Genomic DNA, 24703 nt, shown 5'->3' with positions numbered 1-24703 from the left:
ACAATGAATTCATTTACTTCTCAATGAACCTGAGTTATACAAATTAAAGGGCCTAGTTAACAGTTGAAGCTCAGAAGATGCTATGAGGTACAATACCAAGGCTACTATTCAAAGGGCCTTACGCCATGTGTATGACTTCAGTACACATTTTATTGTCACTGAAGGCATTTCAGCAGGGCTTGGGAGTTAACACTGCAGTGTTGGTGCAGTGAGTGTGGTATTTATCGTTTGGTTTGCTCTGTTGACTTAGACAAAAATAGGTCGCACACGGTGGTCGGGAAACTTCTGCTGGTATCCAGCGAACAGCATTTCATAGAATCATAGAATCATAGAATAGCTAGGGTTGGAAAGGACCTTAAGATCATCCAGTTCCAACCCCCCTGCCATGGGCAGGGACACCTCACACTAAACCATCTCACCCAAGGCCTTGTCCAACCTGGTCTTGAACACTGCCAGGGATGGAGCATTCACAGCCTCCCTGGGCAACCCATTCCAGTGCCTCACCACCCTGACAGGAAAGAATTTCCTCCTTAGATCCAATCTAAACTTCCCCTGTTTCAGTTTTAACCCGTTACCCCTTGTCCTATCACTACAGTCCCTAATGAAGAGTCCCTCTCCAGCATCCCTATAGGCCCCCTTCAGATACTGGAAGGCTGCTATGAGGTCTCCACGCAGCCTTCTCTTCTCCAGGCTGAACAGCCCCAGTGTTCTCAGCCTGTCTTCATACAGGAGGTGCTCCAGCCCCCTGATCATCCTCGTGGTCTCCTCTGGACTTGTTCCAATAGTTCCATGTCATTTTTATGTTGAGGACACCAGAACTGCACACAGTATTTCTGTGAAACCATGGTTCTGTTTCCAGGTCTGAGTTGGATTTGTCTCCAGCTTCATTGAGATTACGTAGAGGCTCACTTTGAGTACCTATTTTAATGTGTCCCGCTTGCTGTTTGTTTGTTTTCAGGTAAAAGAATGTGTTTCCTTATGAAGCCTCGTGCTATTCTCAGTATTTGTCTTTCCCCACAGCAATGTGTACAGTGCTGCAGCTGACAGAGCGCCTTCTCTTGGATCATGCACAGCGGCTGCCTGAAAGTAAAGTTCAGTACGTAGAGCTGTGCTTGCTGCCACTGGTCTGTGTCTGCTCCCTGAACGTTAATGTGGGCAGTGGAGAGGGTGGGCTTGGGCACAGAACGCTGAACCCTTTGTGCTCTTCTGCCCAGTTGGTTTGCAGAGCCACCTCCCTCCCTAAAGCTGTTTAGTTCTGTTTGCAGGCAGTATCACCGTGCCCTTGTTGCCGTTCTGCTGAGCCGGAACTGGAACGTTCGAAGACAGGCCCATCAAACAGTTAAGAAGCTCTTGTCCTCTCTGGGAGGGTACAAACTGGCCTATGGGCTCTTGGAGGAGCTGAAAGTGGTTCTCAGTTCTCATAAGGTGCGTAGTTAAGAAGCCTAGTTTCTGCCTAGTTGTTTGTGTGCTGCCAGTCACCTCCCTACCCTAGACTTGCTGTTGGTATTGACATAGAGTATGATACAAAGATGATTTGGTTTCAGATGGTCTCCTAGAATGCCACTGGGTATTAGATCATTGCATATTACTGTGTCCGTGTCTGTGGTGTGCCTAATCTTCCCTATATACACAGTAGACATATTATTTCAGATTATTTTGGGAATATGCTCTAGTTTTGCATGTCCTTCTATTATTTTGATGCTGGAGGACCAAGTGCTTCATTCCTTTCCTGGTATCCTAGGTCTTTGGCTTCTAGCTCAAGGTGCCTATTTAAAACAAAAGTAATATAGATGCTTTAGTAGCAACTATTATAAAAATGAAAACAAAAAGGAAAGTGTGCTGTGTTACTGGGCATGATGCTAAGCCAGCACCATGTCTAGTTGTGGAATAGATTAAGGTATGTGAATTAGGTACCAAGGCTGGGACTTGAAAGTCGTTTTCCTATGTCATAGATACAGCCTGAATGATGTATTTTTGAAAAGCTGCTGGGTAAAACGAGGCTGCAGAAGCTGGGTGTACTGTTCCCAGCCAGCTGGTTCAACCTTCTCAAAGTCCTCTTTGCCAAAAATGACAATTTTGGTTTCATTTTGCCCAATCTAGTATAGCCCTCCATTCCTAGTCTTTCTGTCGCTGTCATCTCTGCTTCAGTGCCACTGTTATCCTTTCTTCCTTTTTCCCTTGGAAAACTTCAGGTTGGTACTGACAGAGGGAGGAGATTGTTAGTATTCAGTATGGTGTTACTGTGGGGAAGTGTGCTCAGGAAGGCTTGATGTGGTGTGTTGATGACAAGTTGTCCACTCAGGTTCTGCCTCATGAGGTCCTGGTGACGGAGCTGGGAGAGCTGTCGGAGCTAGGAAAGACATACGTTCCTCCCCGTGTCTTTCATGAGGCACTCTGTGTCATCTCAAGTGTGGCAGGGCTTGATGTGGATTCCTTTGAGCCAGAAAAGCTGGCACTGGAGATGCTGCTGGTGAGCCATCATCCATCTGTAGGTAAGTGGAGGGATAAGACCACTTTCATGGCCAATGTTTGGGTTCTTTATCTTACCTTTTTAGTTTCATTATATTAGCATTCTGCTTCATATTTACTTGGTCATTTATTCTTCTTGCTAGTGGCAGTGCAGCCAGGCCTTTGGCCAACCCTCCTCATCAAGATGAAGATAGATCCAAAGGATTTCATTACCAAACACCTGAATGACATACTACCCAGGATCACTGCCTACACTTCGGAGAACCAGGTGATAAACTTCTACTTTCCTTGTGTTAGTTTTGGGAGAGGAGAGTTTTCTGCAGGAGTTAAGTACCAACTGGTCTGTGAGGAAGAAGATCTGTCTAAAATGTGGGGAAAAGGCAGATTCAAAAAGAACAACTGGTGCAAAGGAGCTGGGATTTAAGGGGGGGTAAGAATGTGTACCAGCAACTGAGTAGAACTTTAGAAAAGATACAGTCACCCACTGAATAAGGAATTAGGCATTACAGCATAACTGCTTCAACAGGGCATGTTTTTTTAGATAATTTCAAGGAATACCAATAATACTTTTTTTTCCCTTTTTCTTGATAGTCATCTATGAATGCAGTGGGATCTCTCGCTCTGCTTTCACCTGGTAGAGTGCTACCACAGCTCATCAGCACTATCTCAGCATCAGTGGAGAATCCAGCTCTCTGCCAGGTTACTCGAGAGGAATTTGCCATCATGAAGACACCAGAGGGAGAACTCTATGACAAATCTATAATACAGAGGTAAGACTTTGTGACTTCTTTTCTCTCTGCACCAGGGGTTGATTGCTGCTGGCATTTAGGCAGTGTGCAGGTGGGTTTGTCAGATGCTCTTTCTGTACAGGAGTTACCAGATTTGTGTGCCTGGATCTTAGTTCAGAGCAGTGCTGATTCTTTTCTCTACTTTCCCTTCTCAGTGCTCAGCAGGATAGTATGAAAAAGGCTAACATGAAGAGGGAGAACAAAGCTTATTCCTTCAAGGAACAAATCATTGAGCTGGAGCTGAAGGAGGTGAGCTAATGGGAAGAGGAAAGCCAAGTTGGTCACTACTACCTCATCTGTTTTGTTGCATGGCTTCTGTCATATGTGTATCTCACTTAACTTCTGTAAGGGTTGTTAAAGAGGTGCTTCCATCTTGTTGACAGCCATCAGTTCAGTTCAGCCTGGCCAGAGGCTGTATCTTTCTTCTCTACCTAGTCAAGGGGATGGTGTTTATAGCTCCTGGTTAATAATGACCATTGCTCTCTGCTGCAGGAAATAAAGAAGAAGAAAGGAATAAAGGATGAGGTGCAACTGACCAGCAAGCAGAAGGAGCTGATGCACGCGCAGCTGGAAAGGGAGTCTCAGATAAGAAAACGGCTGAAGGAGGTTAAGTTTTGATGGTCTTTTTTGCCAGCTACCCTGGCCCAAGTCATTTTGATAAAAAGAGTAGAGAATATTCAGCAATGAGCTGTTTGTTTCTGTCATTAGAAATTGGATCTGACGGCTTGATTTTATTTCTTTATTGTTAATGGTAACTTTTGAATTGTTCCTTTTACAGCTTGATAATGAGCTGGAAACAGCTCTCGGGCTCCTGGGCACTGTTATAAAGAGAAAGCCTCCAGGTCTAACTCAGTACATCCCTGCTCTCATCAGTTCCTTCTTGCCACTTTTTCGATCACCTTTGGCTGCTCCAAGGATTAAGGAACCTTTTCTTTCCTTAGCTTCCTGTGTTATGCCAGCTCAACTGAAAACTTTTGGTTAGTATTTGCAATTACTGTTTAAGGGCAGGGTGCGTTATTTTTATGGCAGGGCAGCGAAAATCCTTGCTCTTACGAGCTGTGGTTCATGACCATTTGCCACAGAAAACCAAGGGGGAAATCCACTCTGGAACAGTGTTTAGGGAGATGACTGCAAAGTCCCAGAGATCTTGTTGCTGGATAAGACTGGGTCCAAAGAGAAAGAGTTGTCTGGTCATTCTAATCACCTCTAAGTAGCAGTTGGTTGCAATGGTACTGTCTCCCTGTGCAGAGTTTGGAGGATGTGAGTGTAATTCACACATGTAACTTGTAAGGAAAGCTGTCCCCTGTAAGCCTCGGGGCTGTGCTTCCTTGCTTGCCTCTTGCAGCCGGGGCTGTTGCCCACATCTGTGCTGTAATTCTTGGGTCTGTGTTCTTGGGGATTTTTCTCTCTCAAGAAGTCTCTGGGTTTAGTCCTGTCATGGATTCTTTACTCTTTCATACCAGGTACTTTAGTGAGCCATGTGACCTTGCGCCTGATGAAACCAGAGTGTGAATTAGATGAATCCTGGTGTCAAGAAGAGCTGCCTACTGCTCTGAACAGAGTTGTTAACTTGCTGCATGCCCACACCATTCCTGGCCGAACAGGCAAGGGAGAGCCAGGTAAAAAGTGTTGTAGATCCCTCTGACACCCCCCCATAACACTGAGCTGTTTCAGGTTTTATGGTTTATGAAGTATTTTATACATGAGACTTCATTTTTTCCTTTTTCAAATTGGATAAATCTTCATAGATATGAAAACCCTTAAGTTTGGGGTTTTTTTGTGGGGGTAGTAGTGCAAATGATGTTACAAGTATAGGAAGTGTAGAGATAAAATAACAGGATGGTTTTTTAAAGTGGTCCATTCAGAAATAATAATGAAATCAAGGTTCGTCTTTGCCAAGGACAGTTCCTACCTTTCAACACCACTTAGGCTAAGTGATTCAGTGAGACTTAAGTGGAAAGACAAAATAATTGCTTGTTATCTGTGATCTCAGCAGTGAAGTGCCCGTGGCCTCTGCTTGTTTGCTGTGCAGTGCTGCAGTTCATGAATATTTTATCGTGGCATGGTTGTAGAAGAAGCAGTTCTTTCTCACTCTGACATGAAGGCAGGCACTGATATTTTTGCAGTGCAAAAATATGATTTGGGTGAAAATGCACCTTTTTTTGTTTGCTTCTGTTTTTGCTGGGTTAGTTTTACTCTAGATCCCTTCCAGAATTTACTTCATGATGGGGTGTGCAAGTACTTGTACTGCTAAACTGAAGATAATAGTACAGAAGTGGGAGGGCAGGTGTGCTGCCTTTGGAGGCTAGGATGGATAGTTTAGGCTGCCTTAAAGCATCTGGTGTACTGCAGTGATAGAGGTGGTTCATCCAGGCTTTGGAGTTGGTCATGATGGAGCTCCATCAAGAGCTCCTGCCATGGATGGTTTGTATTTTTTTAAGGGATATGTAGGATTCTGTTTGGTCCCTTACCCCAGCAGTTCAGTTTTCCTCTTACTGTTCTGTTGCTAATCCGTTCTGCAGTTGTGTGACTGGCACATGTAATCTGCATGGCTGAGTAGTGGCAATTGACCATGTTGAGCACCACTTCAGTGCTGAACATCTCCGTGGTAATTCTGCACTATGCAGTTCATTTCCATAGTAAGTGCAGGTTCATTAACATTGGAATCCATTTTCAGGCTTATTTCCAGAAAGCAGTGGCAGGCTTTTCAATCCTTCAGTATTTCCTACAGTGCTTAAATGAATACCTGGTGGTTTTTTCGCTTCTGCAAGAGAAAGGAAATAGGTTCCATTGCACTTTGTTGGACAAGTTATGTTATACTCCCAAATGATTTTTCCTCATTTTCAAAGTTCTTTGGAGTGTAGTCTTGCAATATGATTTAGTAGAGGTTAGTTTCTTAAGTTACCATGAGACCCAAGAGGGACCATAACTCTTTGTAATGTGGTTGATAAATCATTCATTGCTGAAACGCCAAGACACGTTTTATAATCTCTTTTGTATTGGTCAGTACTGGCTACTGTGTTAATAGAACATTTATCTTCCAAGATCGAGCTTGCTTCCTCCTCCTGCACATAGAGGAGCAGTTGCTTGAGCTTAAAAATAGCTTGCTGATAATTACAAAAACCAGGCAAAAATAAAAGCATCAGAGCAAACAGATCCTGAGCAAATGGCAAAATCCCACATCGCAAACGGAGGTGTTTGACCGAAGCTATTCCTGTTGAGCAGTTAGGAGCTCACAGTGCTTTTGGTACTTAATATTTCTCTCTTGAACTACTTTTGCAATGTCCGTGCCCTACATAAGCTGACTAATACTGCAGTATTGTATCTGCAGTGCTCTTCCTTTGCATCTTAGAAACGTTATATCTGGCATTCTCTGGCAGCACAGAAGGTAAACGCTTTCCCTAGATGTCTAATACTTGAAATTTAACTGGACTGACTGGAGAGGCCTGGAAGGAGCATTTCTGTCCCCTAGCCCTGTGAGAAGGGAGGAGCAAAATCTTTACCAGTAGGAATCCAAAAGCTTTAACTTTTCTCAAGGGGGGAGAAGAGGGAGCTGAGACTTGCACCAGAATTAGAGGAATCTCGTTCTCAAGAATGCAGCTGAAGACTGGAATGACAGGTTAGCTAGGTTGGTAGGAAGTGTTCAACGGGAACGTGGCTGGCAAACAGGTCCCTGCTTTGGGGCAAATGAACTTCAAAAGGGAATGAGTGAAACTGCATCAGATCCGTGTGTGGATCCTCAAGTATTTCCAGGGTAGACAAACTCAGGTTTGCCTGTCTGCAGTCCACTGAGTTGCTTCAGTTTCATTTACAGTGTGTATTTTCACACTGTTGAAGCATTGGAATTAATTTGGACTCCTAATGCTGACTTAGTTAAAGCCAGCTCGTTGGTTTTGCAAGCAACAATATTGGGTAGAATAACAGAATCATTTAGGTTGGAAGAGACCCTCAGCATCATGAGGTGCAGTTGTTAATCTGACACTGAAACGCCAGGTAGCACTGTTGGAGCTGTACTGTTGCTGCTAAGTGAAATGCCAGAGTGGTAGAGGCTGAACAGGTTGTGTGCACTGCTTTGAACAGGTTAAGTCCACATACATGTGTATTGAAAGTGTCCCTTAGACTGGGTATGTCTAGAAGTGAACGTCATGTTTGTACATGAGGCTGAAGCTGGCCCCATCCATTATGAGCTACCAAAGTGTACACGTTATACCAGGAAGTATTAGAAACAAAGATGTGAGATCAGCTCTGCTCACAGGGTTGTATTTCCTTTTCCCAGGTGCTGCCCCGTTGTCAGCTCCAGCATTTTCCTTAGTCTTTCCTCTCCTAAAGACGGTTATAACTGAGACACCCCACGACAGCGAAGACCAGGAGGAGTTCCTGGTCAGTATTCTGCAGATCCTTACGGTCCATGCTCAGCTGAGATCGACAGCAAATGGCCAGGCTTTGCTGGTGGATGAGGTGAGCAAGAGCTGTGGGGATCAGATGTCCTCCTTCAGCAGTTGTTCAGATGAGGCATGGGGTAAACCAGATGATGTAAACTGGACAAAGTAATTCTACAGGTTAGAGTTAACGATGGAAGATTGTTTTCTCTCCCAGGTTTTAGTTACCTGTCCTGCCTTAGGTTTTAATTGTGATGTTTATAAGGAGCGTCATACACAGAAAAGGCACTTTGGAGTCACAAGACATAAGGCTTTTTCTTTCTCTCTCCACCCTTTCAGAATGGCCCAGAGCTGCTGCCCCGGAGGGACATGCTGGTTCTGCTGACCCGGGTGATAGGAACAGGTTCTCCACGATTACAGGTGAGTCCTCTGCTTCATAACTGTGGCTAGGATTCTGCCTAAGTTTCATCAGCATCTAAGTGAGGGAAATGCACCCACCTGGTTTAAGTCTCTCAGGCTGGTGCTTGATACACTACCAGTTTTCTGCTGTGTTTATGCTGTTCTTGGAAGAAAATGTCTACGTCTTTTTTTTCCTGGGGGCTTTATTGCACCAAACATACCCATCAGCCTTCCACAGGTGAGATTTTTATTCTTTCTTTATGGCTTTACTCTGTCAGAGAAGTTCAGGAGCTGCTTCTCTGAGTGTTCTAAGGGCTGAGATGGCAGAAGGGTCAATAATAGCAAAAAGGCAAAGGATGAGTTCAGCTGGACTGAACTCATCAGTTCTTGCTTTTTGCCACTTTGTTCTTTGAGAATTTCTTCTCTTGTGATAGCACTCAATCTCCCCCATGCTTGCTTTGACAGAAGAAGTCAGTGGTGGACTCTCTAATACTTCCTCATGGCATTTTAGGTTTTGGCTTCCAATGCACTGACCGCCCTGTGTGCAAGCAGCAGCGGGGAGGATGGCTGTGCCTATGCAGAACAGGAGGAGATCGATGTGCTGCTTCAGGCCCTGCAGTCTCCATGCATGAATGTTCGAGATGCAGCTCTCAGGGTAGGTGGGAATCATTCAGGGTCACAAGTGAATGTTCTCTAATGCTGTTAAAGAGAGGCTTCAGTTCTGGCAGTGTGTCTGCAGGAGGAGGCAGTAGCTACTCAACAATAATGTTCTAAGTAATGCTCTGTGCTAGATTTATTTTGGGTCTACCCACACCTTTCTTTTGTTAAAACAGGTGTAATTACAACACCTTCTATTTAGAGTTGCATAGAGCTTAGTCTCAAAGAGAGAGGCTGTCAAAAAAATCTTAACGTCTGTATTGGGCCCAGTGTTTCTGGAAAGCTTCAGGCTTAGTCACTTCTTGAGAGCATACAGAAAGAAAAACCCAAGGGTGCCTGGTTTTCTTTGTCATTAAACAAATTTCAGCTTAGCTTACCTGAGCTGGCTTCTCTGTACTTAGAAGGAGAAAAGCCTGTAGTCAACAGAGCACAACCTAGTGCCTACTTGCCTCTCTGCAACTGCCTGTGGAGCGCTGTTCTTGGGTTTCACCATCTCACCTGGAAGTCCTTGATCAGCACAGGCCGTGTAGTGCACGAGAAGACATGAATTTCGACACTGAGAGCTTGACTTGACTAAAGTTTTAAGCGTTTTAAAGCATCTGTTTCTAAAATCAGATCCTTACACTGATTCTGCTGTGAACTCATTCAGGGACTGATGGAGCTGCAAATGGTTCTACCAACCCCAGACAGCGATGAAAAGAATGGACTGAATCTGTTGCGTCGCCTTTGGGTGGTGAAATTTGACGTGGAAGATGAGATTCAGAAGTTGGCAGAGAGGTAAGAGCTCTTCCTGGCTGGCTGGATTGTGACAGGACCTCTCCTCTGCTCCCCTCCTGGAGCTCCAGTGGCAGGGGTTTTGCCTCCCATAAGTAGAGAGGGGGGCTTTAGGTCACCTCAATACCTACATGTAGCTGTGGCTTTTCTAACTGAAGGGTGATCTGTGTCCTCTTTGTGTGTGCTGCAGGTTGTGGGAGTCCATGGGTCTGGAGCTGCAGCCTGATCTCTGTTCTCTGCTGATCAAAGATGTCATCTACCATGAGGAAGCAGTGCGACAAGCAGGTGCTGAAGCTCTTTCCAGAGCTGTGGCTCAGTATCGAAAGCAAGCAGCAGAGGTCATGAATAAACTTACAGAGATTTACCAGGAGAAGCTCTATGTAAGTACTCTTGTCCTAAGGGATTGACAGGCACAAGCCTGTGCTTTTCATTAATCACTTTTCCTTTTGTCTGTCTTGAGGATGTGCATGAAGCCTACTGTTGCTGTGTTAGAGCTTATCACAGACTTTATTATCTTGAGCCTCAAGCTGTCAGCTAGTAGTGGCAGCATTGTACAGATGGAAGATGTGCCTTAGATGACACAGGAATACTGTGGCACAGCAGGGTCAGTCCAAGTCATTCTGGGCCTAAACTGCTAGTTTTTTTACTATGCTCTTCTGCTAGTGGTATCGTATCTCTGTGCAGTGTTACAAAAGGGCATTGCAGGTATGGTCACAGTATTCTCTGCGTGCCTGTCCTTGGAAAAGGCATTCTGATGAGATTTTTTCTCTTTCCAGAGGCCACCTCCAGTTTTGGATGCTCTGGGACGAGTGATATCTGAATCACCGCCTGACCAGTGGGAAGCAAGGTACAGTCATCTTCAGATTGATCTCATCACTTCCTGGGCATCCAGATGAGGTGTTCTAGGTTTTTATTTAGAAGATCAGGCAGTGGAGACATAAGGGAGCGTTAAAAGAGCAAAGTCCATGCACTTGTATGGACTTGCTGGTTTCATGTGTCCTTCAGGTAGAGAATATTTGTGCCCCTGAGGCAGGCTGGGCAAGCAAAAGTAAAATGCTCTCAGTTCCCACAAAATGTTGGGCACCATCTTCCTTATGTCCTGATAAGAACAGAGTCTTTCCCTCTTAGACTGCCTTATTTTTATCTTGCCTTACTGTATTCCCACCCCTGTATGGGCAATTGATTGTTTCGAGAGCAGCAATGCAAGCCTTAATGAACTGGACAAATTCCAATTGGGATAATTATTTTTCTGTCTACTTGTAAGTCCTATACAGGCTCAGGTGGAGATGATCTTGTTCACTACCTGTCTTAAGCTAATCTGCTCTTTTGTGCTGATGTATCTTGTGAAGCTGCTGTATTTCAGCAGTAGATGAAGTGGTCTTGATCGCTTGAAGTGATCCTTGAGTCTTTGTTGACCCAAGTGTCTGTAATGCTTAATCAGGATAGAAGCCATTACATAGCTGAAGGAACCTGCAGCATGAGGTTATGTGCTGAAATGAATGTAGGTTGGACACTGAAGCTCTTCAGTTTCAGAGAATCATAGAATGGTTTGGAAGGGACCTTAAAGCTCATCCAGTTCCAACCCCCTGCCACGGGCAGAGGCACCTTCCACTAGAGCAGCTTGCTCCAAGCGGTTTTATCCTGGTTCTCTCTCCATCTCTGTAATGTGCTGATGATAGCGAATGTGACTGTGACCTTGGGCAAATCCTGTGAGAAGTGAGGAAACTTACGAGCTCACCATCTTTACAGGTGTGGCATAGCTTTGGCCCTCAACAAGCTCTCGCAGCATCTGGACAGTTCTCAAGTGAAGCCCCTCTTCCAGTTTTTTGTACCGGATGCTCTGAATGATCGCAGTCCTGAAGTCAGGAAGTGCATGTTGGATGCAGCTCTTTCAACGCTCAACACTCATGGCAAAGTAAGTCTGAATATTCCTCTCTCTAGCAGTGGAAAAAGATGGAATGAAAAGGTAGATACTGGGTTCAGAGATTCATTTTATTAAGTGGAATGTTTTGTCTTTTTCATTCCTTTGAGGTTTCTGTTACTTGTGACAGCCAAAAACTTTCATGTGGTAGGAATTGTGTGTTCAGATTTGTTCTGTTAGTGACTGGTGTTGACTAAGTGTAGTTCTTCCCTGTTATTGCTATAAAAAAGGAATAGCCCTGAATCATTTGGAGTTAAAATGGTGTAAAACTGGAGCGACAAAAATAAAGTCGGACCACAGATCTTTTAATCCTGGAAGGTGAGAATTCATGCAATGCCAGATGAGAAAGCTTGTCAATGGTTGGCTTAATTAAACTGAAATAGAACTGGAGTCATTCAGACAATTGAGGACCATCCATATTCTCACTGCTAGCTGTTCTCCAGCAGTGCTAGGTGGGGAAGGTGTGCAAAGGTGTAACTCGCTCAGCTTCAGTTTTCCTCATATATGCCAGTCACCAGTTCTGGACAGCTCTCTGTGTTCCTGATAGGCCCAAGACATTTGGAGTATTTTCATATTATTCCTTCCTTCTGTTTCTCAGAAAAGCAGTGAAGTTTGGTTTATGGTTCTGTTCTCCCTTTGCAACTGGAGCAAGCAAAGGAGAGGTGCTGGGGTTTAGGCTAGCAGTCTGGCCTGGGTGCTTGCCTTTGCTCCTGGTAGACATCACACCAGCAGCGTTGGGGGATCTGATTTTTAAGAGCTAACTTCTCTCTGGCAGGAAATACTGGTTGCCTGTTGGGATGGCACGAGGTTTTATGTGATGTGACACATTCAATGAACTATAATACAGTGTGTTCGGTTTGTTGGCTCAGAGAAGACAAACAAGTCCACTGAGCATGGCAGATCCCATCCTGAGTGGACTCTAGTGGCACGTTCTGTGGTTTTGTTTTTCAGGACAATGTTAACTCTCTCTTGCCAGTGTTTGAAGAATTCCTGAAAAATGCTCCTAATGATGCCAGTTATGATGCTGTCAGGCAAAGCGTGGTCATTCTGATGGGTTCACTGGCAAAACATCTGGACAAGAGTGACCCTAAAGTGAAACCAATTGTTGGCAAACTGATAGCAGCCTTGTCCACACCATCTCAGCAGGTAGGCGCTGCCTTGGAGGAACCCCCAGTTTCCATGCATAGGCAGGTTAACTTCCATGATACTTCCAGGGATGTCAGAGAGATGAAAACCAGCTTTGGTGACAGAAAGCTGTCACTGTGGGTGCAGGCTAGGAGGAAGTTATGCTGGTGATGCCTGTTTTGTGATCTGATAGCTGGTGGGATTGCTTTACAGGTTCAAGAGTCAGTGGCAAGCTGTTTACCACCGCTGGTGCCTGCGATTAAGGAGGATGCAGGAGGAATGATACAGAAGCTAATGCAGCTGCTTTTAGAGTCTGATAAGTATGCTGAGCGCAAAGGTGCAGCTTATGGGCTGGCAGGCCTGGTGAAAGGCCTTGGCATCCTCTCTCTCAAGCAGCAGGAGATGATGACCACGCTGACTGATGCTATCCAGGACAAGAAGAACTTCCGTCGGCGTGAGGGTAAGGGGAAAAGCTTTTTCCTCCAAATATTTCATATTCCTTTTGTACATGCTGCCGTTGTGGTCAGATCAAATGATGCCTGAACCCCTGTGCTTGGGTCATCTACATGTATTTTACTAATGTTTGCAGAGAAAGGAATGGGAAGTGTCTGTCATGAGGCCACTGGTTGTGTAGAGTGTCCTAAAAACTGCTCTTACTTGCATTGTGGTGGAGGAAAGGTTTCTGGTCCTAGACAATATGCATGGTGCTTTACCCTCCTGTTTTCAAAGGCAGGTGTTGCTGGGCAGGCTCCCGCTTTCTGTGGGACAGTACATGTTAAATGAAGTCGTGTTTTCCTCTGACTGTCCTTTTTGGGGTTTTTAGGGGCTCTGTTTGCCTTCGAGATGCTCTGCAGCATGCTTGGAAAGCTCTTTGAGCCCTATGTGGTTCATGTGTTACCTCACTTGCTGCTTTGTTTTGGAGATGGGAACCAGTACGTGCGAGAGGTAAGATGCCTTAAATTTCTGGGGACATAGAGTGTAAAGAGAAAACTAAAATGGAGTAGATATGAATGCTGTTTGTAACAAGGCAAATTGAAATCCCTTGAGATACCACTAATAACAATTGGATCTTAATAACTGAAAGCATCCTATTTCATTGGGTGTTAATTGGGAACAACTTGGCTAGCCAAGTTGTACCAAGGCACTATTGTACATGAAGGCTTTGTTCTCGTTGAGTCTCTGAGGAAGGAAAAAATGTGTTGTGACATGACACAGCTTGTGAATATTCTCTTCTCCTTGGAGGCTGCAGATGACTGTGCCAAAGCTGTGATGAGCAACTTGAGTACTCATGGAGTGAAGCTGGTTTTGCCTTCACTTCTTGCAGCACTGGAAGAGGAATCCTGGAGAACTAAAGCTGGTATGGACCCATATCTGACTGACATGACTGAGAGTAACCCACAGTTCCCTTTGCTGTCATTCCCCTTGTTTATTCCTTCATTCTTGCAGGTAGCTCTGATAGTTTATTGTCTCATAAGAGAGTGTGGAATTGTCAGCTTTTGAGATGACTTCCCTGACACATTTGAGTAACTTTTTCTCCCCAGCAGATTCAAGGGTCTCTCTTTACCCTCTATCCCTTTAGAAGTACTGCAGAAGCTGAAAGTTGTGTCCCTGTCCTGTTCTCTTCCCCACCCTCCCTTCTTTTCCCTGGTATATCTCTCTACAGGTACTCCAGAAGCTGGAAGTTCCCCCCTGGCTCTTTCTTTTTCCTAGTTAAAAAAACCCAAACAACCAAACTTCTTAGTGTCTTTAAGTGGCACAGAGTGGTTTAATGCATTTCAGGCATGAGTCATCCTCTACCTAGTACATTTGAGTTTGAGTAAATGTGATCATCTTCTCATATCTCTTCTTAATGCTGTGTTTTGTGTTTTGTCTTTTCTTTTGCTTTCCTTTTGCATACTCCCTGCCCAGGGTCAGTGGAACTGCTGGGGGCTATGGCATACTGTGCTCCCAAACAGCTCTCTTCCTGCTTACCCAACATTGTGCCAAAACTGACTGAAGTGCTCACAGATTCCCATGTGAAGGTGCAGAATGCAGGTCAGCAGGCTCTCAGGCAGATTGGGTCTGTCATCAGGAATCCAGAGATCCTGGGTAAGAACTGTCTGCACCTCTAATACCCAGACTTGACCGTGGTTTATTATAGTAAGGTTTACATTCACCATGGTTAGGATTAAATGCAAACTTCTACAGAAATTAAACTACCCCTAGAAACGTAGAACCCGGACACTTAAAGTGTAACATGGAAACTTAACAGCAGTTCTCTGCTTCAAGGCCTTTAAAATCCGTTCTGTCACCTAATGTTAATAGGGTTTCTCCTGTCCCTAGGCTGCTCGTTGCTTTCGGAGGATCTAAAACATCCAGTGAGAGAACACCAGCTCACCCTGACATGCGTTTTCGTTCTGTGTACAAATAAAGTCTTTTCTCTCCTGTTTGAAAATGTCCAGCAATCACTCCAGTCCTGTTGGATGCTCTCACTGACCCCTCCAGGAAGACCCAGAAGTGTCTGCAGACTTTACTGGATACCAAGTTTGTCCATTTCATTGATGCTCCATCCTTAGCACTGATCATGCCAATTGTGCAGAGAGCTTTCCAAGATCGTTCCACAGACACCAGGAAGATGGCTGCCCAGATCATCGGGAACATGTACTCCCTGACCGATCAGAAGGTGCGGTGCTAGGAGCGCTCTCCGACTCGGGCTGTATTTGCTGTGTAGGAGATAACAGAGCAAGCTCTAGAGAGAATTTATTTGTTCTGGGATTTTGTGGTTAAAACAGACAATATTAGAATCCATGCAGCTCCTTTAATTAAATGTATGTAAATGAACAGATAATGGCCATAAAAACGGTGATAAATCTCAGTTGCTTCAGGCTGGTGGCTCTGTACTTAGGTCACCCTGTTATTACCAGATTTATCCCTGCGAAAAGGTCTTGTGATTTTTACCCTATAAGAAATGCCTTAACAAACAAACAAGCAAAACCAGTACCAGTGAAACACAGATCAGCTGCTTACAAATGGATCCAAGGTTTGTTTGAAAAGTATTTGTAGAACCTCACTGGAGGTTAAGGAGCTGTGTTTAATTTTGCTGCTGATAATCTCTACCTTTAAACCTTGTGTAAATGTTAAGAGTGTTGGATTTGCCTTAGATGCAAAGTGCGGGGTTGTGCGTGAGTTTGAGTGAGCATCAGAAATGTTTGGAGTGATCTGCACAGAGCTGGTGTTGCTTTTGGACTTCCAGAACAATTCAGTGTGCTGATTGTGAAAGCAACTGATGAAACTCTCAGGATGCTAAGGAAAATTGCTAATAATAAGGGTGTGAATGCCCTTTACATCAAGGTGACTTACATGCCTATCTTGGTTTGAATCTGGTTCTTACTCTCTGGGGCCTTTGTTTCAGGATCTGGCTCCTTACCTCCCCAGTGTGACCCCTGGACTGAAGGCATCTCTCTTGGATCCTGTACCTGAAGTAAGTCCTTTGTACAAATAGCATTTTCCGTCAGTGTGTTAGGTAGACTTTATCCTGATCTTCTGTAGGTCTGTGATCAGTCTGACACATTTGTCTCAGCAACTTTGACTGGATGTTTTGCCCATCTCTGTTTCTCTCTTCTGTTAGGTGCGTACAGTGTCTGCAAAGGCCCTGGGAGCCATGGTGAAGGGTATGGGAGAATCATGCTTTGAGGATTTGTTGCCGTGGCTGATGGAGACCCTGACGTATGAGCAGAGCTCAGTGGATCGATCTGGTGCTGCTCAAGGTGGGGGCAGCTGTGTCTGAATACTGAGCTCAGCCTTTCTCTCTTTAGCCTCTCGTTGCTTGTGTATATCAGCTCTGTTCCCTGCTGGTTTTCCTCAGGTCTGGCTGAAGTTATGGCTGGTTTGGGGGTAGAAAAGCTGGAGAAACTTATGCCAGAGATTGTAGCTACTGCCAGTAAAGTGGATATTGCTCCACATGTACGAGATGGTTATATCATGATGTTCAACTACCTGCCAATTACCTTTGGAGACAAGTTCACTCCCTATGTTGGTCCCATCATTCCTTGTATCCTTAAGGTATGTAGCAGAGGCCTATAGAGTTTTATTTATTAGAGGATAAAAGGACCCTTTGGAGTGTCTTAAGTATCATTTCCAGTAATTGCAGAGCTGGGATATAAGAAAATGATATAAAAGAATTTAAATTATAAATTATTATTTCTTCTTCCAAGTTATTTGCTTGCTGTCTTTGCAGTCACTGTTAATTTCTTGAAATCACCTTTGTGCATTCACAGCTCTGTAGTTCATTTACTTGTCATGGCCGAGAGAGGAGACATCATTTGTTTCTCTTCTCTTGGCTGCGTGCATTGTGCTGGAGCCCCCAGCTGTCACAGCCACTTCTCTCTCTGCTCAGGCACTGGCGGATGAGAATGAGTTTGTGCGGGACACTGCCCTGCGTGCTGGGCAGAGAATCATTAGTATGTATGCTGAGACTGCCATTGCACTTCTCCTGCCTCAGCTCGAGGATGGCCTGTTCGATGACTTGTGGAGGATAAGGTAAGGGAAAACCATCGTACCCACAGGCATTTCTCTTCTTGAAAAGCTGGTGTGATTTAGACTCTCTGTTGCTCCTCAAGGAAGTGCAGAGACCTCCTGGGAAGCAAAGGCATGTGTGTGCTTTTGCTTGTTGGTTTGGATATGATGCCTCAGAGCACTGAGCCTGCAAGGCCCTGCCAGCATGGATCAGGTTTTCTCATACCTACTACATGATTCATTCTGGTAGTGATTCTGAAGGACACTTCCAAGGCATCGATGTGGCAGTGTTTAGCCCTTGTACATTGTTTTCCATTTCTCAGAACGCTGAGTAAGTTATTGTTCTCTGGTGTAGGGGAATGTGCAGTGGAGTGCTCACAACTAATGACAGTTGCTCAAAAACTAATTGTAACTAAAAGGCTTTTGTCAGCTGAGTGCTGCTGAGTGCTCTTACCCAAGGTGAGTATCTTTAGAGTGGGGACAGTGGCAATGCTTTCTCTGGACATTGAATAGGCTGGACTCTAAACAGGAACATTTTTCATTGCTTTGATATGGGAATGATGTCACCCCCTTCCTTCCCTTTCTCTTCAGTGTGCTGCTTCTCAGTCATGCAGGCAGACTGATCTTGTGTATCAGCCTGTGCAGCATTTCAGTGCTGACCCAGCTCCTAGTCTTGCACTTTGCTCATGTCTGTATTTGATTTTCTGTCTTATTTAGACAGGTACCATCTAAATACCCTGTTTGTAACGCTTGACTTGCTCCCTCTTTGTAACATTTGACTTGCTTCTCTTGCCAGGTTCAGCTCAGTTCAGCTCCTTGGAGATCTTTTATTCCATATCTCAGGAGTCACTGGAAAAATGACCACGGAAACTGCCTCAGAGGATGACAACTTCGGAACGGCCCAATCAAACAAGGTAAAACTGCTCTTAATCTGCTGTGCTTTTTATTACAACGATTTTTCTTTTCTCTTTTAATCAGCATGGAAAGCCTGCTGCAGGATGTGTTGATTAATCATGGACTAGAACGTTGTGCTATTTCTTTTCAGGCTATTATTAATGCCCTGGGTGTGGAGAGGAGGAACAGGGTGCTGGCAGGGCTGTACATGGGCCGCTCTGACACGCAGCTGGTGGTGCGTCAGGCCTCCTTACACGTCTGGAAGATTGTAGTCTCCAACACTCCTCGCACGCTGCGGGAGATTTTGCCAACCCTCTTTGGGCTCCTGCTGAAGTTCTTGGCCAGCACTTGCGCAGATAAGCGAACGGTGAGGAATGGAGTGGATGAAATGGAGTTTAGTAACCCTGCTGCTGCAGGAGACCGTGAACTGACTCCTGAAGAGCACAGGAGCCTTTTAACCACCTTTAAATCACTTCAGAGCTGTCATGAATTGAACTGTTCTGAGCATGAGTATGTCTGAGTTCTGTCTTTGCTGAAGGCAACCATGATGACAGTAAAACTGTGGTCATTTCATAATAGTAATGTTTTCATTCCTGCTACTCTGTCTGTACTTTGGACAGTAGTTTATGGTGAAAAGTTAACATTTGCTTACAGCTTGCCTTTTTAAGTTTTATAAAACAGGAAAATAATTAATACGCTTTTGGATACAGGTTGCAGCACGGACATTAGGAGACCTTGTCCGAAAGCTAGGAGAGAAGATCCTGCCTGAAATCATTCCTATCCTGGAGGATGGGCTGAGGTCAGACAAGAGTGATGAGAGGCAAGGAGTCTGCATTGGGTTGAGTGAGATAATGAAATCTACCAGCAGGGATGCGGTAAGTTGTATGTGGAAGGTGCAATCTCCACTTTCCTAAGTATTTATGTTCTCATACAGGTGTGCAATTGAAACAGATTTGCACAGCAGGTGCTGGATTTGTTTTATGGACTGAAATCAGCTAACATATAGCTAACGTGAGTTGCTGTTCAGGCAAATGGATGCATTTGTATCTGTCAATAGACTTGGAACATTACACTTTTATGAGATACAGTAATAGGAATCATCAGTAGATAGCCTTGGAGCACTGCAGCTATTTGTGTTGATTAATCCTGCTTGTCTTCCAATATATTTCAAGCAAACGGCAATTTAGTTTCAGTTGTGCAAATTCTGCCTTCTCGGCTGCTTTACTGAGATGCGTGTCTGTGCTTTACACATTCTGTAACTGTATCTCTGCATCTTTAGGTACTGCTTTTCTCCGAGTCCCTCGTTCCTACAGTGAGAAAAGCACTGTGTGACCCTCTGGAAGAAGTCCGAGAGGCTGCAGCTAAAACATTTGAACAGTTGCACTCAACAATTGGGCACCAGGCTCTTGAAGACATCCTGCCGTTTTTGCTGAAGCAGCTGGTGAGCATTGCTCAGCATCAGACAACAACTTGATAATGATGTTGTGGGACAGGTTTTGAATAGTTACCTTAAAGGAGAAGCAGGATTACAGGGGCAGACCTGGGAATGGCAGCTCTGCTTTGCCTCTTCCTTGCAGTTGCCGTAGCCATTGGTAGGGGAAGGTCTTTCAGCTAAAGCATAGGCCTAAGAATTGCTGGTATGGATTTGGCATCATTGCCTGTTTCAGTTGCTTGGCCACTGTGCCTGAAATCTTTATGATGTGACAGAAGAGCTTGGTTTGTGGTTTTGCTAGATAATAGGAGCATTTTGTGTGTTGGTTATGTGATCACATGGTAAACTGTCACTTGAAATGGGGTTTAGCTTGGTGTGTCCCAAATCATCTCTCAGGTTTCTTTCTCTTTCCCCCTAGGATAATGAAGAGACATCTGACTTTGCTGTGGACGGTCTTAAACAAGTTATGGCTGTCAAGAGTCGAGTGGTGCTGCCTTATTTGGTGCCGAAGGTACAATTGGAAGCAAATTCTAAACTTCAGAACTGTGCTTTTTCCTCTGCTTGCTGCCAGTTTTCTTTAGACTCGATCTGCCCGAAGGAAGAGCGTAGCTTGAAATGTTCCTGTGATTTTATGCTGTAAACATTTCATTGGGGTTGGGCTGCCTAAGTTTTTCATGCGGTAAATGAAGAGAGATTCCTTCTGAAGAACCTCTCTGCCTGTCTCATCTGCTTTTGTTCATTTAGCTGACGACTCCCCCTGTGAACACCCGCGTGCTGGCTTTCCTCTCGTCAGTGGCAGGGGATGCTCTGACACGGCACCTGAGTGTCATCCTGCCTGCTATGATGTCTGCGCTCAAGGAGAAGCTGGGGACCAGTGAAGAGCAATTGGCAAGTAGCGTGGCTCAGCTCTTTGATACGACAGGTTGTCTGGCGGTAGTGCTTTGGGTTGACTTCCCAACACAGAATCTGTGTTCTCTAGATTCACAGATTGCATGTTTTAATTCAGCCCATTAGCTTCCTCAGGATGAGTCTTTTTGCCTGGTAGCATATTGTGAATTGAAAAACGTATGCTTTCCAAATCTATTTGTATCCATAGAAAAGTCTCCTTGGCCTGCAACAGGATACAATTCTCAGTCTACTTATTGTTGGAGAACTGCCAGAGTGTCTCGTTAACTTTCTGTTTATTCTCGGTATAGAAGACTGAGAGATTAAAGGGCTGAAGGGAGGAAATCTCTTTTGTGCTGCACTGCTCTCTGAAACATCTCATATTTGGACTCCAGAGGACATCCTGGAGTTGTGATTGTGGATAGGCATGTACATAAGTTGGTGTCTGCTGTAGATGCCCATTAGATCAGCTTCTAGCCCCAAGTCTGCCTGGAGATCTCTAACATAGCCACAGATGTGTTTGTTATTAGTACTGTGACACAGAGCATTAAACTACCCAAATCAAAGAAGTGTTCTCTGCCAAGGCCCACAGTCTGAGGGGTGAGTAAGATGGGGCAGGCTGAGCTACTCTGCTTCCTGTAAATGAGCCCTTCTGCAGCTGGAGAGTGTCCTGTGCAGCAGTCGGTTCAGCAGAGTTGGTTACGTTGTGAGGGTTGGTTATAAACCTTTCTCTGCTACAGGACTCATTCGAGCCTTTTATGGTGATGTTACCAGCTCTTTAATGAGAAACAATTAGCAAGTGGGATGTGTTGTAATATTTCTCTGGAAAGATAATGCTGTGGATAATGTGGGGAAACCTGGGGCGAAATCTGGCTTTGTTCTATTTGAGAGTTAATGTAAAATTAATTTGGGCTCTTTAGGAGATGGCAAACTGCCAGTCTGTAATCCTGTCTGTGGAAGATGATGCTGGACAAAGAATTATAACTGAAGATCTGCTAGAAGCTACCCGCAGCCCTGAGCTGGGAATGAGACAGGCAGCAGCTGTCATGCTGAATATCTACTGCTCCAAGACAAAAGCAGACTATACTGGTCATCTCAAGAGCTTGGTTTCAGGCTTGATACGGCTGTTTAATGACACCAACCATGTAGTTCTGAATGAAAGCTGGGACGCGCTCAATTCCATCACCAAGGTGAGAGGCAGCTTAAGAAGATCGCAGTGGTAATGCCTGGCAAGGAGAAAATGGGGATAGCTGGTAAAACACTGCATAAATTGGACCTTCTGTTTGGATTATAAACTGCATTTACATTTGCAAATGTTGTATGATGGGCTTAGCTTCAGCTTTGTGAGCAAGGAGGCAGGGAATGGGTGTCTTCTCTTGTCACACTATGCACAGGGAAAAGCTGGTTGCCGTGTTGTCTCATCTGTGTCTTACCCCTCTCTCCTGAAGAAATTAGATGCTGGGAACCAGCTTGCTCTCATTGAAGACCTGCATAAGGATATCCGGATTGTAGGGAATGAGGCCAAAGGCGAGCATGTGCCAGGATTCTGTATTCCTAAGAAGGTAAAGGATGAGAATGAGCATGGATTTGTGTCAGCCACCATCTCCTACCTTTTGAGGGAGCTCACTGATGTGACTTTACAGCTAGTAGAAGCAGTGACTATTTGGGCATTCCAGAGCTGTATGTTGGGGAGGTTTTTTGTAGGGTACTGCTGCTCTTGAGTTACCCTGCAGAAGACTCCTCTTGTAACAAGATCTTTGGCAGTTCCGGTCTGCATGTAAGTCGTGGTCGCTGGCTGCGACTTGTGGGGGAGGAATGCTGGGCTTCTGTGCCAAGCTTCTCTGGTTTAAAAATTCCCTGAGCTGCCACCACTTTCCTCATAGCAACTGGTTTAGTAAGGCGTAGACGCATGAAATCAAACCAAATAGAAGTAGCTCTGTAAGTGTGGAAGCAGGCAGCTGAAGGTCAACAGGAAATGGAGAGAAACTCTTGGAGCTTGTGCATCTGGTGTATAACAGGAGCAGAAATAAGATACGTATCTTTTTGCAACTTGGCTTCTAAGCTTCCTTATCTGATTTTCATGACAGGGAGTGACTTCCATACTCCTGGTGCTGCGGGAAGGTGTTTTAACTGGTAATCCAGATCAGAAGGAGGAGGCAGCAAAGGCCTTAGGGCTGGTTATTAAACTGACTTCTGCTGAAGCTCTTAAGCCATCTGTGGTGAGCATTACTGGGCCACTTATTCGGATCTTGGGAGATCGGTTCAGCTGGAATGTCAAGGTGGCTCTACTTGAAACATTAGGCCTTCTTTTAGCTAAGGTAAGGTTCAAAGTAATTGACTGTGGTTTGTGAACATTTTCCATGGTAGCCTTCAGCAATACCTGTTGCTGTTCATGTAAACACAGCTAGGATGTGCTGGTGTGGATTTGGTGTTTAGGAATGGCACTCTAACTGGATTATGTTCTTCCAGCAGCTTCTGGCCTACCAGAAAAAGCTCCCAGTGCTGAATCACTGGGCTGCTTAGGAATATTGCTAAATGCTGATCCCATTTTCGAGTGATTAAAAACTGCCATGTAATAAATCTCTCCTGTGCCCACCATTCTTACGAATTAAGTGCAAAGACAATCCCGTTACTTATCTTTGAAACTTTCATTCAGTGCTCTGATTGAAAAAGGCTGATCACAACAGTGTCAAATTTTTCAGCAACCTTACCGTTGTATTTCAGTATGCAGAAAATTACATTGGAAAAGATGGGTTCTGTGGTGGTGTTTCATGGTTCTCCCGTTTTACTGCGGTGTTGGATCTGTAGGAGGACTCTTTGTGGTAACTACTAGAAGAGGTTGCGCTGTTTTCAGGGTTTGATTTCTAGCCACTGATCCAAACCTGACCGTGCAACTTTCCCTTCCCTCTCTCTATAGGTTGAGATTGCCCTGAAACCGTTTTTGCCCCAGTTGCAAACAACCTTCACCAAAGCTCTACAAGACTCGAACCGTGCTGTTCGCCTTAAAGCTGCCGACGCTCTTGGTAAACTCATTGTCATCCATGTAAAAGTGGATCCCCTCTTTACAGAGCTACTGAATGGAATTCGTTCCAGTGATGACTCTGCCATCAGGTAAGCAGTAGGTGGTCTCTCAGCCCTTCCTGCCGAGGATGAGCCCTTCCTTATTAAGGATGGGAGAAAAGGCTGGGATGAATGAGCAACCCCCCCCAATCCCAAGAGTAAGATTTACTTACTAGTGAAAGCAGGTGACTTCTAATCAAGGGTTGTAGAACAGAGAATGTGGGTGATAGGGACTTCTGGGTCAAAAGCTCAGCTATGAGAGTGCACAAGGGAAACATCGCTTGGTTTCTGCCCACTTCTCTCCCGCACACCCCCAGCAACCTGTTCGAATACAAGACTGCATCAGTTGTCAGTCTGGCCTGAAGTAACGCTGCTGTTCTGGTGTCCTGAGCGCACAGATCCCTCAGAAAATAACTTCTTGATTTGAGAATTGTAACGTTTGAATAATCAGAAAATACTTACACTGTAACAGACACAAGTACACAAGCATGGGAATATTCTATAGCGTGGAGTTGTTGGAAGTGCACAGGGAGGTTTCTGCCTCCTGAACTGTAAGGTGTACTGGTGTAATTTGTAGAATCATGGCCTGGTTGAGGTTGGAAGGGACCTTAAAGCTCCTCCAGCTCCAACCCCCTGCCACGGGCAGGGACACCTTCCACTAGAGCAGCTTGCTCCAAGCCCCTGTGTCCAACCTGGCCTTGAACACTGCCAGGGATGGGGCAGCCACAGCTTCTCTGGGCACCCTGTGCCAGCGCCTCAGCACCCTCACAGGGAAGAGCTTCTGCCTAAGAGCTCATCTCAGTCTCCCCTCTGGCAGGTTAAAGCCATTCCCCTTGGCCTGGCCCTACAGGCCCTTGTCAAGAGCCCCTCTCCAGGTTTCCTGCAGCCCCTTCAGGCACTGGAGCTGCTCTCAGGTCTCCCCTTCAGGAGCCTTCTCTTCTCCAGGCTGACCCAGCCCAGCTCTCTCAGCCTGGCTCCAGAGCAGAGCTGCTCCAGCCCTCGCAGCATCTCCATGGCCTTCTCTGGACTTGTTCCAACAAGTCCATGTCCCCCTTATGTAGGGGACACACACGCTACTGATGTGTAAGAAACTGCTACAGGTATCCAGAGCTCAGTTTCTCCTTTGTGGAAGGGGAGAGGCAGTGTCTGACTGTATGTTGTGATCACTTCTAGGGACACAATGCTGCAAGCGCTGCGGTTTGTAACGCGAGGAGCTGGTGCAAAAGTAGATGCTGCCATTAGGAAGAATATCAGCATGGTGCTTCTAGGGATGCTGGGACATGATGAGGTACTGCTTCAGCCAGCTGCAAAGGATCCCTGCTCTAGACAGTCTTATTCCTAATATAAAATCAGAACTTTCTAACAGAATTATGTTCTAACTGCTGAGGGAAATAACTAATGACAGAGCAGAAAGAAGCTTGTGTAA

General features: G+C 45.1%; 1 protein-coding gene across 1 annotated transcript in view; it reads left to right on the top strand.

Annotated features, from left to right (window-relative positions):
- Positions 1 to 24703, top strand: part of GCN1 (GCN1 activator of EIF2AK4) — a 42455-nt gene that overhangs the window by 12072 nt on the left and 5680 nt on the right. The window contains exons 17-53 of the mRNA XM_061465854.1: positions 1021 to 1096; positions 1266 to 1425; positions 2303 to 2492; positions 2613 to 2737; positions 3061 to 3239; positions 3413 to 3506; positions 3750 to 3863; positions 4036 to 4234; positions 4721 to 4876; positions 7534 to 7715; positions 7976 to 8056; positions 8547 to 8690; positions 9342 to 9469; positions 9657 to 9846; positions 10243 to 10313; positions 11216 to 11381; positions 12339 to 12533; positions 12726 to 12972; positions 13336 to 13457; positions 13755 to 13869; positions 14421 to 14600; positions 14954 to 15174; positions 15904 to 15972; positions 16120 to 16258; positions 16357 to 16553; positions 16888 to 17030; positions 17803 to 17920; positions 18052 to 18267; positions 18611 to 18775; positions 19180 to 19341; positions 19751 to 19843; positions 20077 to 20220; positions 21138 to 21407; positions 21666 to 21779; positions 22305 to 22535; positions 23135 to 23328; positions 24451 to 24565. Of these exons, the coding sequence (XP_061321838.1) occupies positions 1021 to 1096; positions 1266 to 1425; positions 2303 to 2492; positions 2613 to 2737; positions 3061 to 3239; positions 3413 to 3506; positions 3750 to 3863; positions 4036 to 4234; positions 4721 to 4876; positions 7534 to 7715; positions 7976 to 8056; positions 8547 to 8690; positions 9342 to 9469; positions 9657 to 9846; positions 10243 to 10313; positions 11216 to 11381; positions 12339 to 12533; positions 12726 to 12972; positions 13336 to 13457; positions 13755 to 13869; positions 14421 to 14600; positions 14954 to 15174; positions 15904 to 15972; positions 16120 to 16258; positions 16357 to 16553; positions 16888 to 17030; positions 17803 to 17920; positions 18052 to 18267; positions 18611 to 18775; positions 19180 to 19341; positions 19751 to 19843; positions 20077 to 20220; positions 21138 to 21407; positions 21666 to 21779; positions 22305 to 22535; positions 23135 to 23328; positions 24451 to 24565 (5705 nt within the window). The remainder of the gene's footprint in view (positions 1 to 1020; positions 1097 to 1265; positions 1426 to 2302; positions 2493 to 2612; positions 2738 to 3060; positions 3240 to 3412; positions 3507 to 3749; positions 3864 to 4035; positions 4235 to 4720; positions 4877 to 7533; positions 7716 to 7975; positions 8057 to 8546; positions 8691 to 9341; positions 9470 to 9656; positions 9847 to 10242; positions 10314 to 11215; positions 11382 to 12338; positions 12534 to 12725; positions 12973 to 13335; positions 13458 to 13754; positions 13870 to 14420; positions 14601 to 14953; positions 15175 to 15903; positions 15973 to 16119; positions 16259 to 16356; positions 16554 to 16887; positions 17031 to 17802; positions 17921 to 18051; positions 18268 to 18610; positions 18776 to 19179; positions 19342 to 19750; positions 19844 to 20076; positions 20221 to 21137; positions 21408 to 21665; positions 21780 to 22304; positions 22536 to 23134; positions 23329 to 24450; positions 24566 to 24703) is intronic.

Source organism: Pezoporus flaviventris, unplaced genomic scaffold, assembly GCF_033815535.1.
Source record: "Pezoporus flaviventris isolate CSIRO_AGI_PZ_B2104156 unplaced genomic scaffold, CSIRO_AGI_Pfla_v1 ptg000041l, whole genome shotgun sequence".
Classification (NCBI taxonomy): Eukaryota; Metazoa; Chordata; class Aves; order Psittaciformes; family Psittacidae; genus Pezoporus; species Pezoporus flaviventris.
The sequence above is the reverse complement of the archived record's forward strand: the minus strand, read 5'-3'. Positions and strand labels throughout refer to the sequence as shown.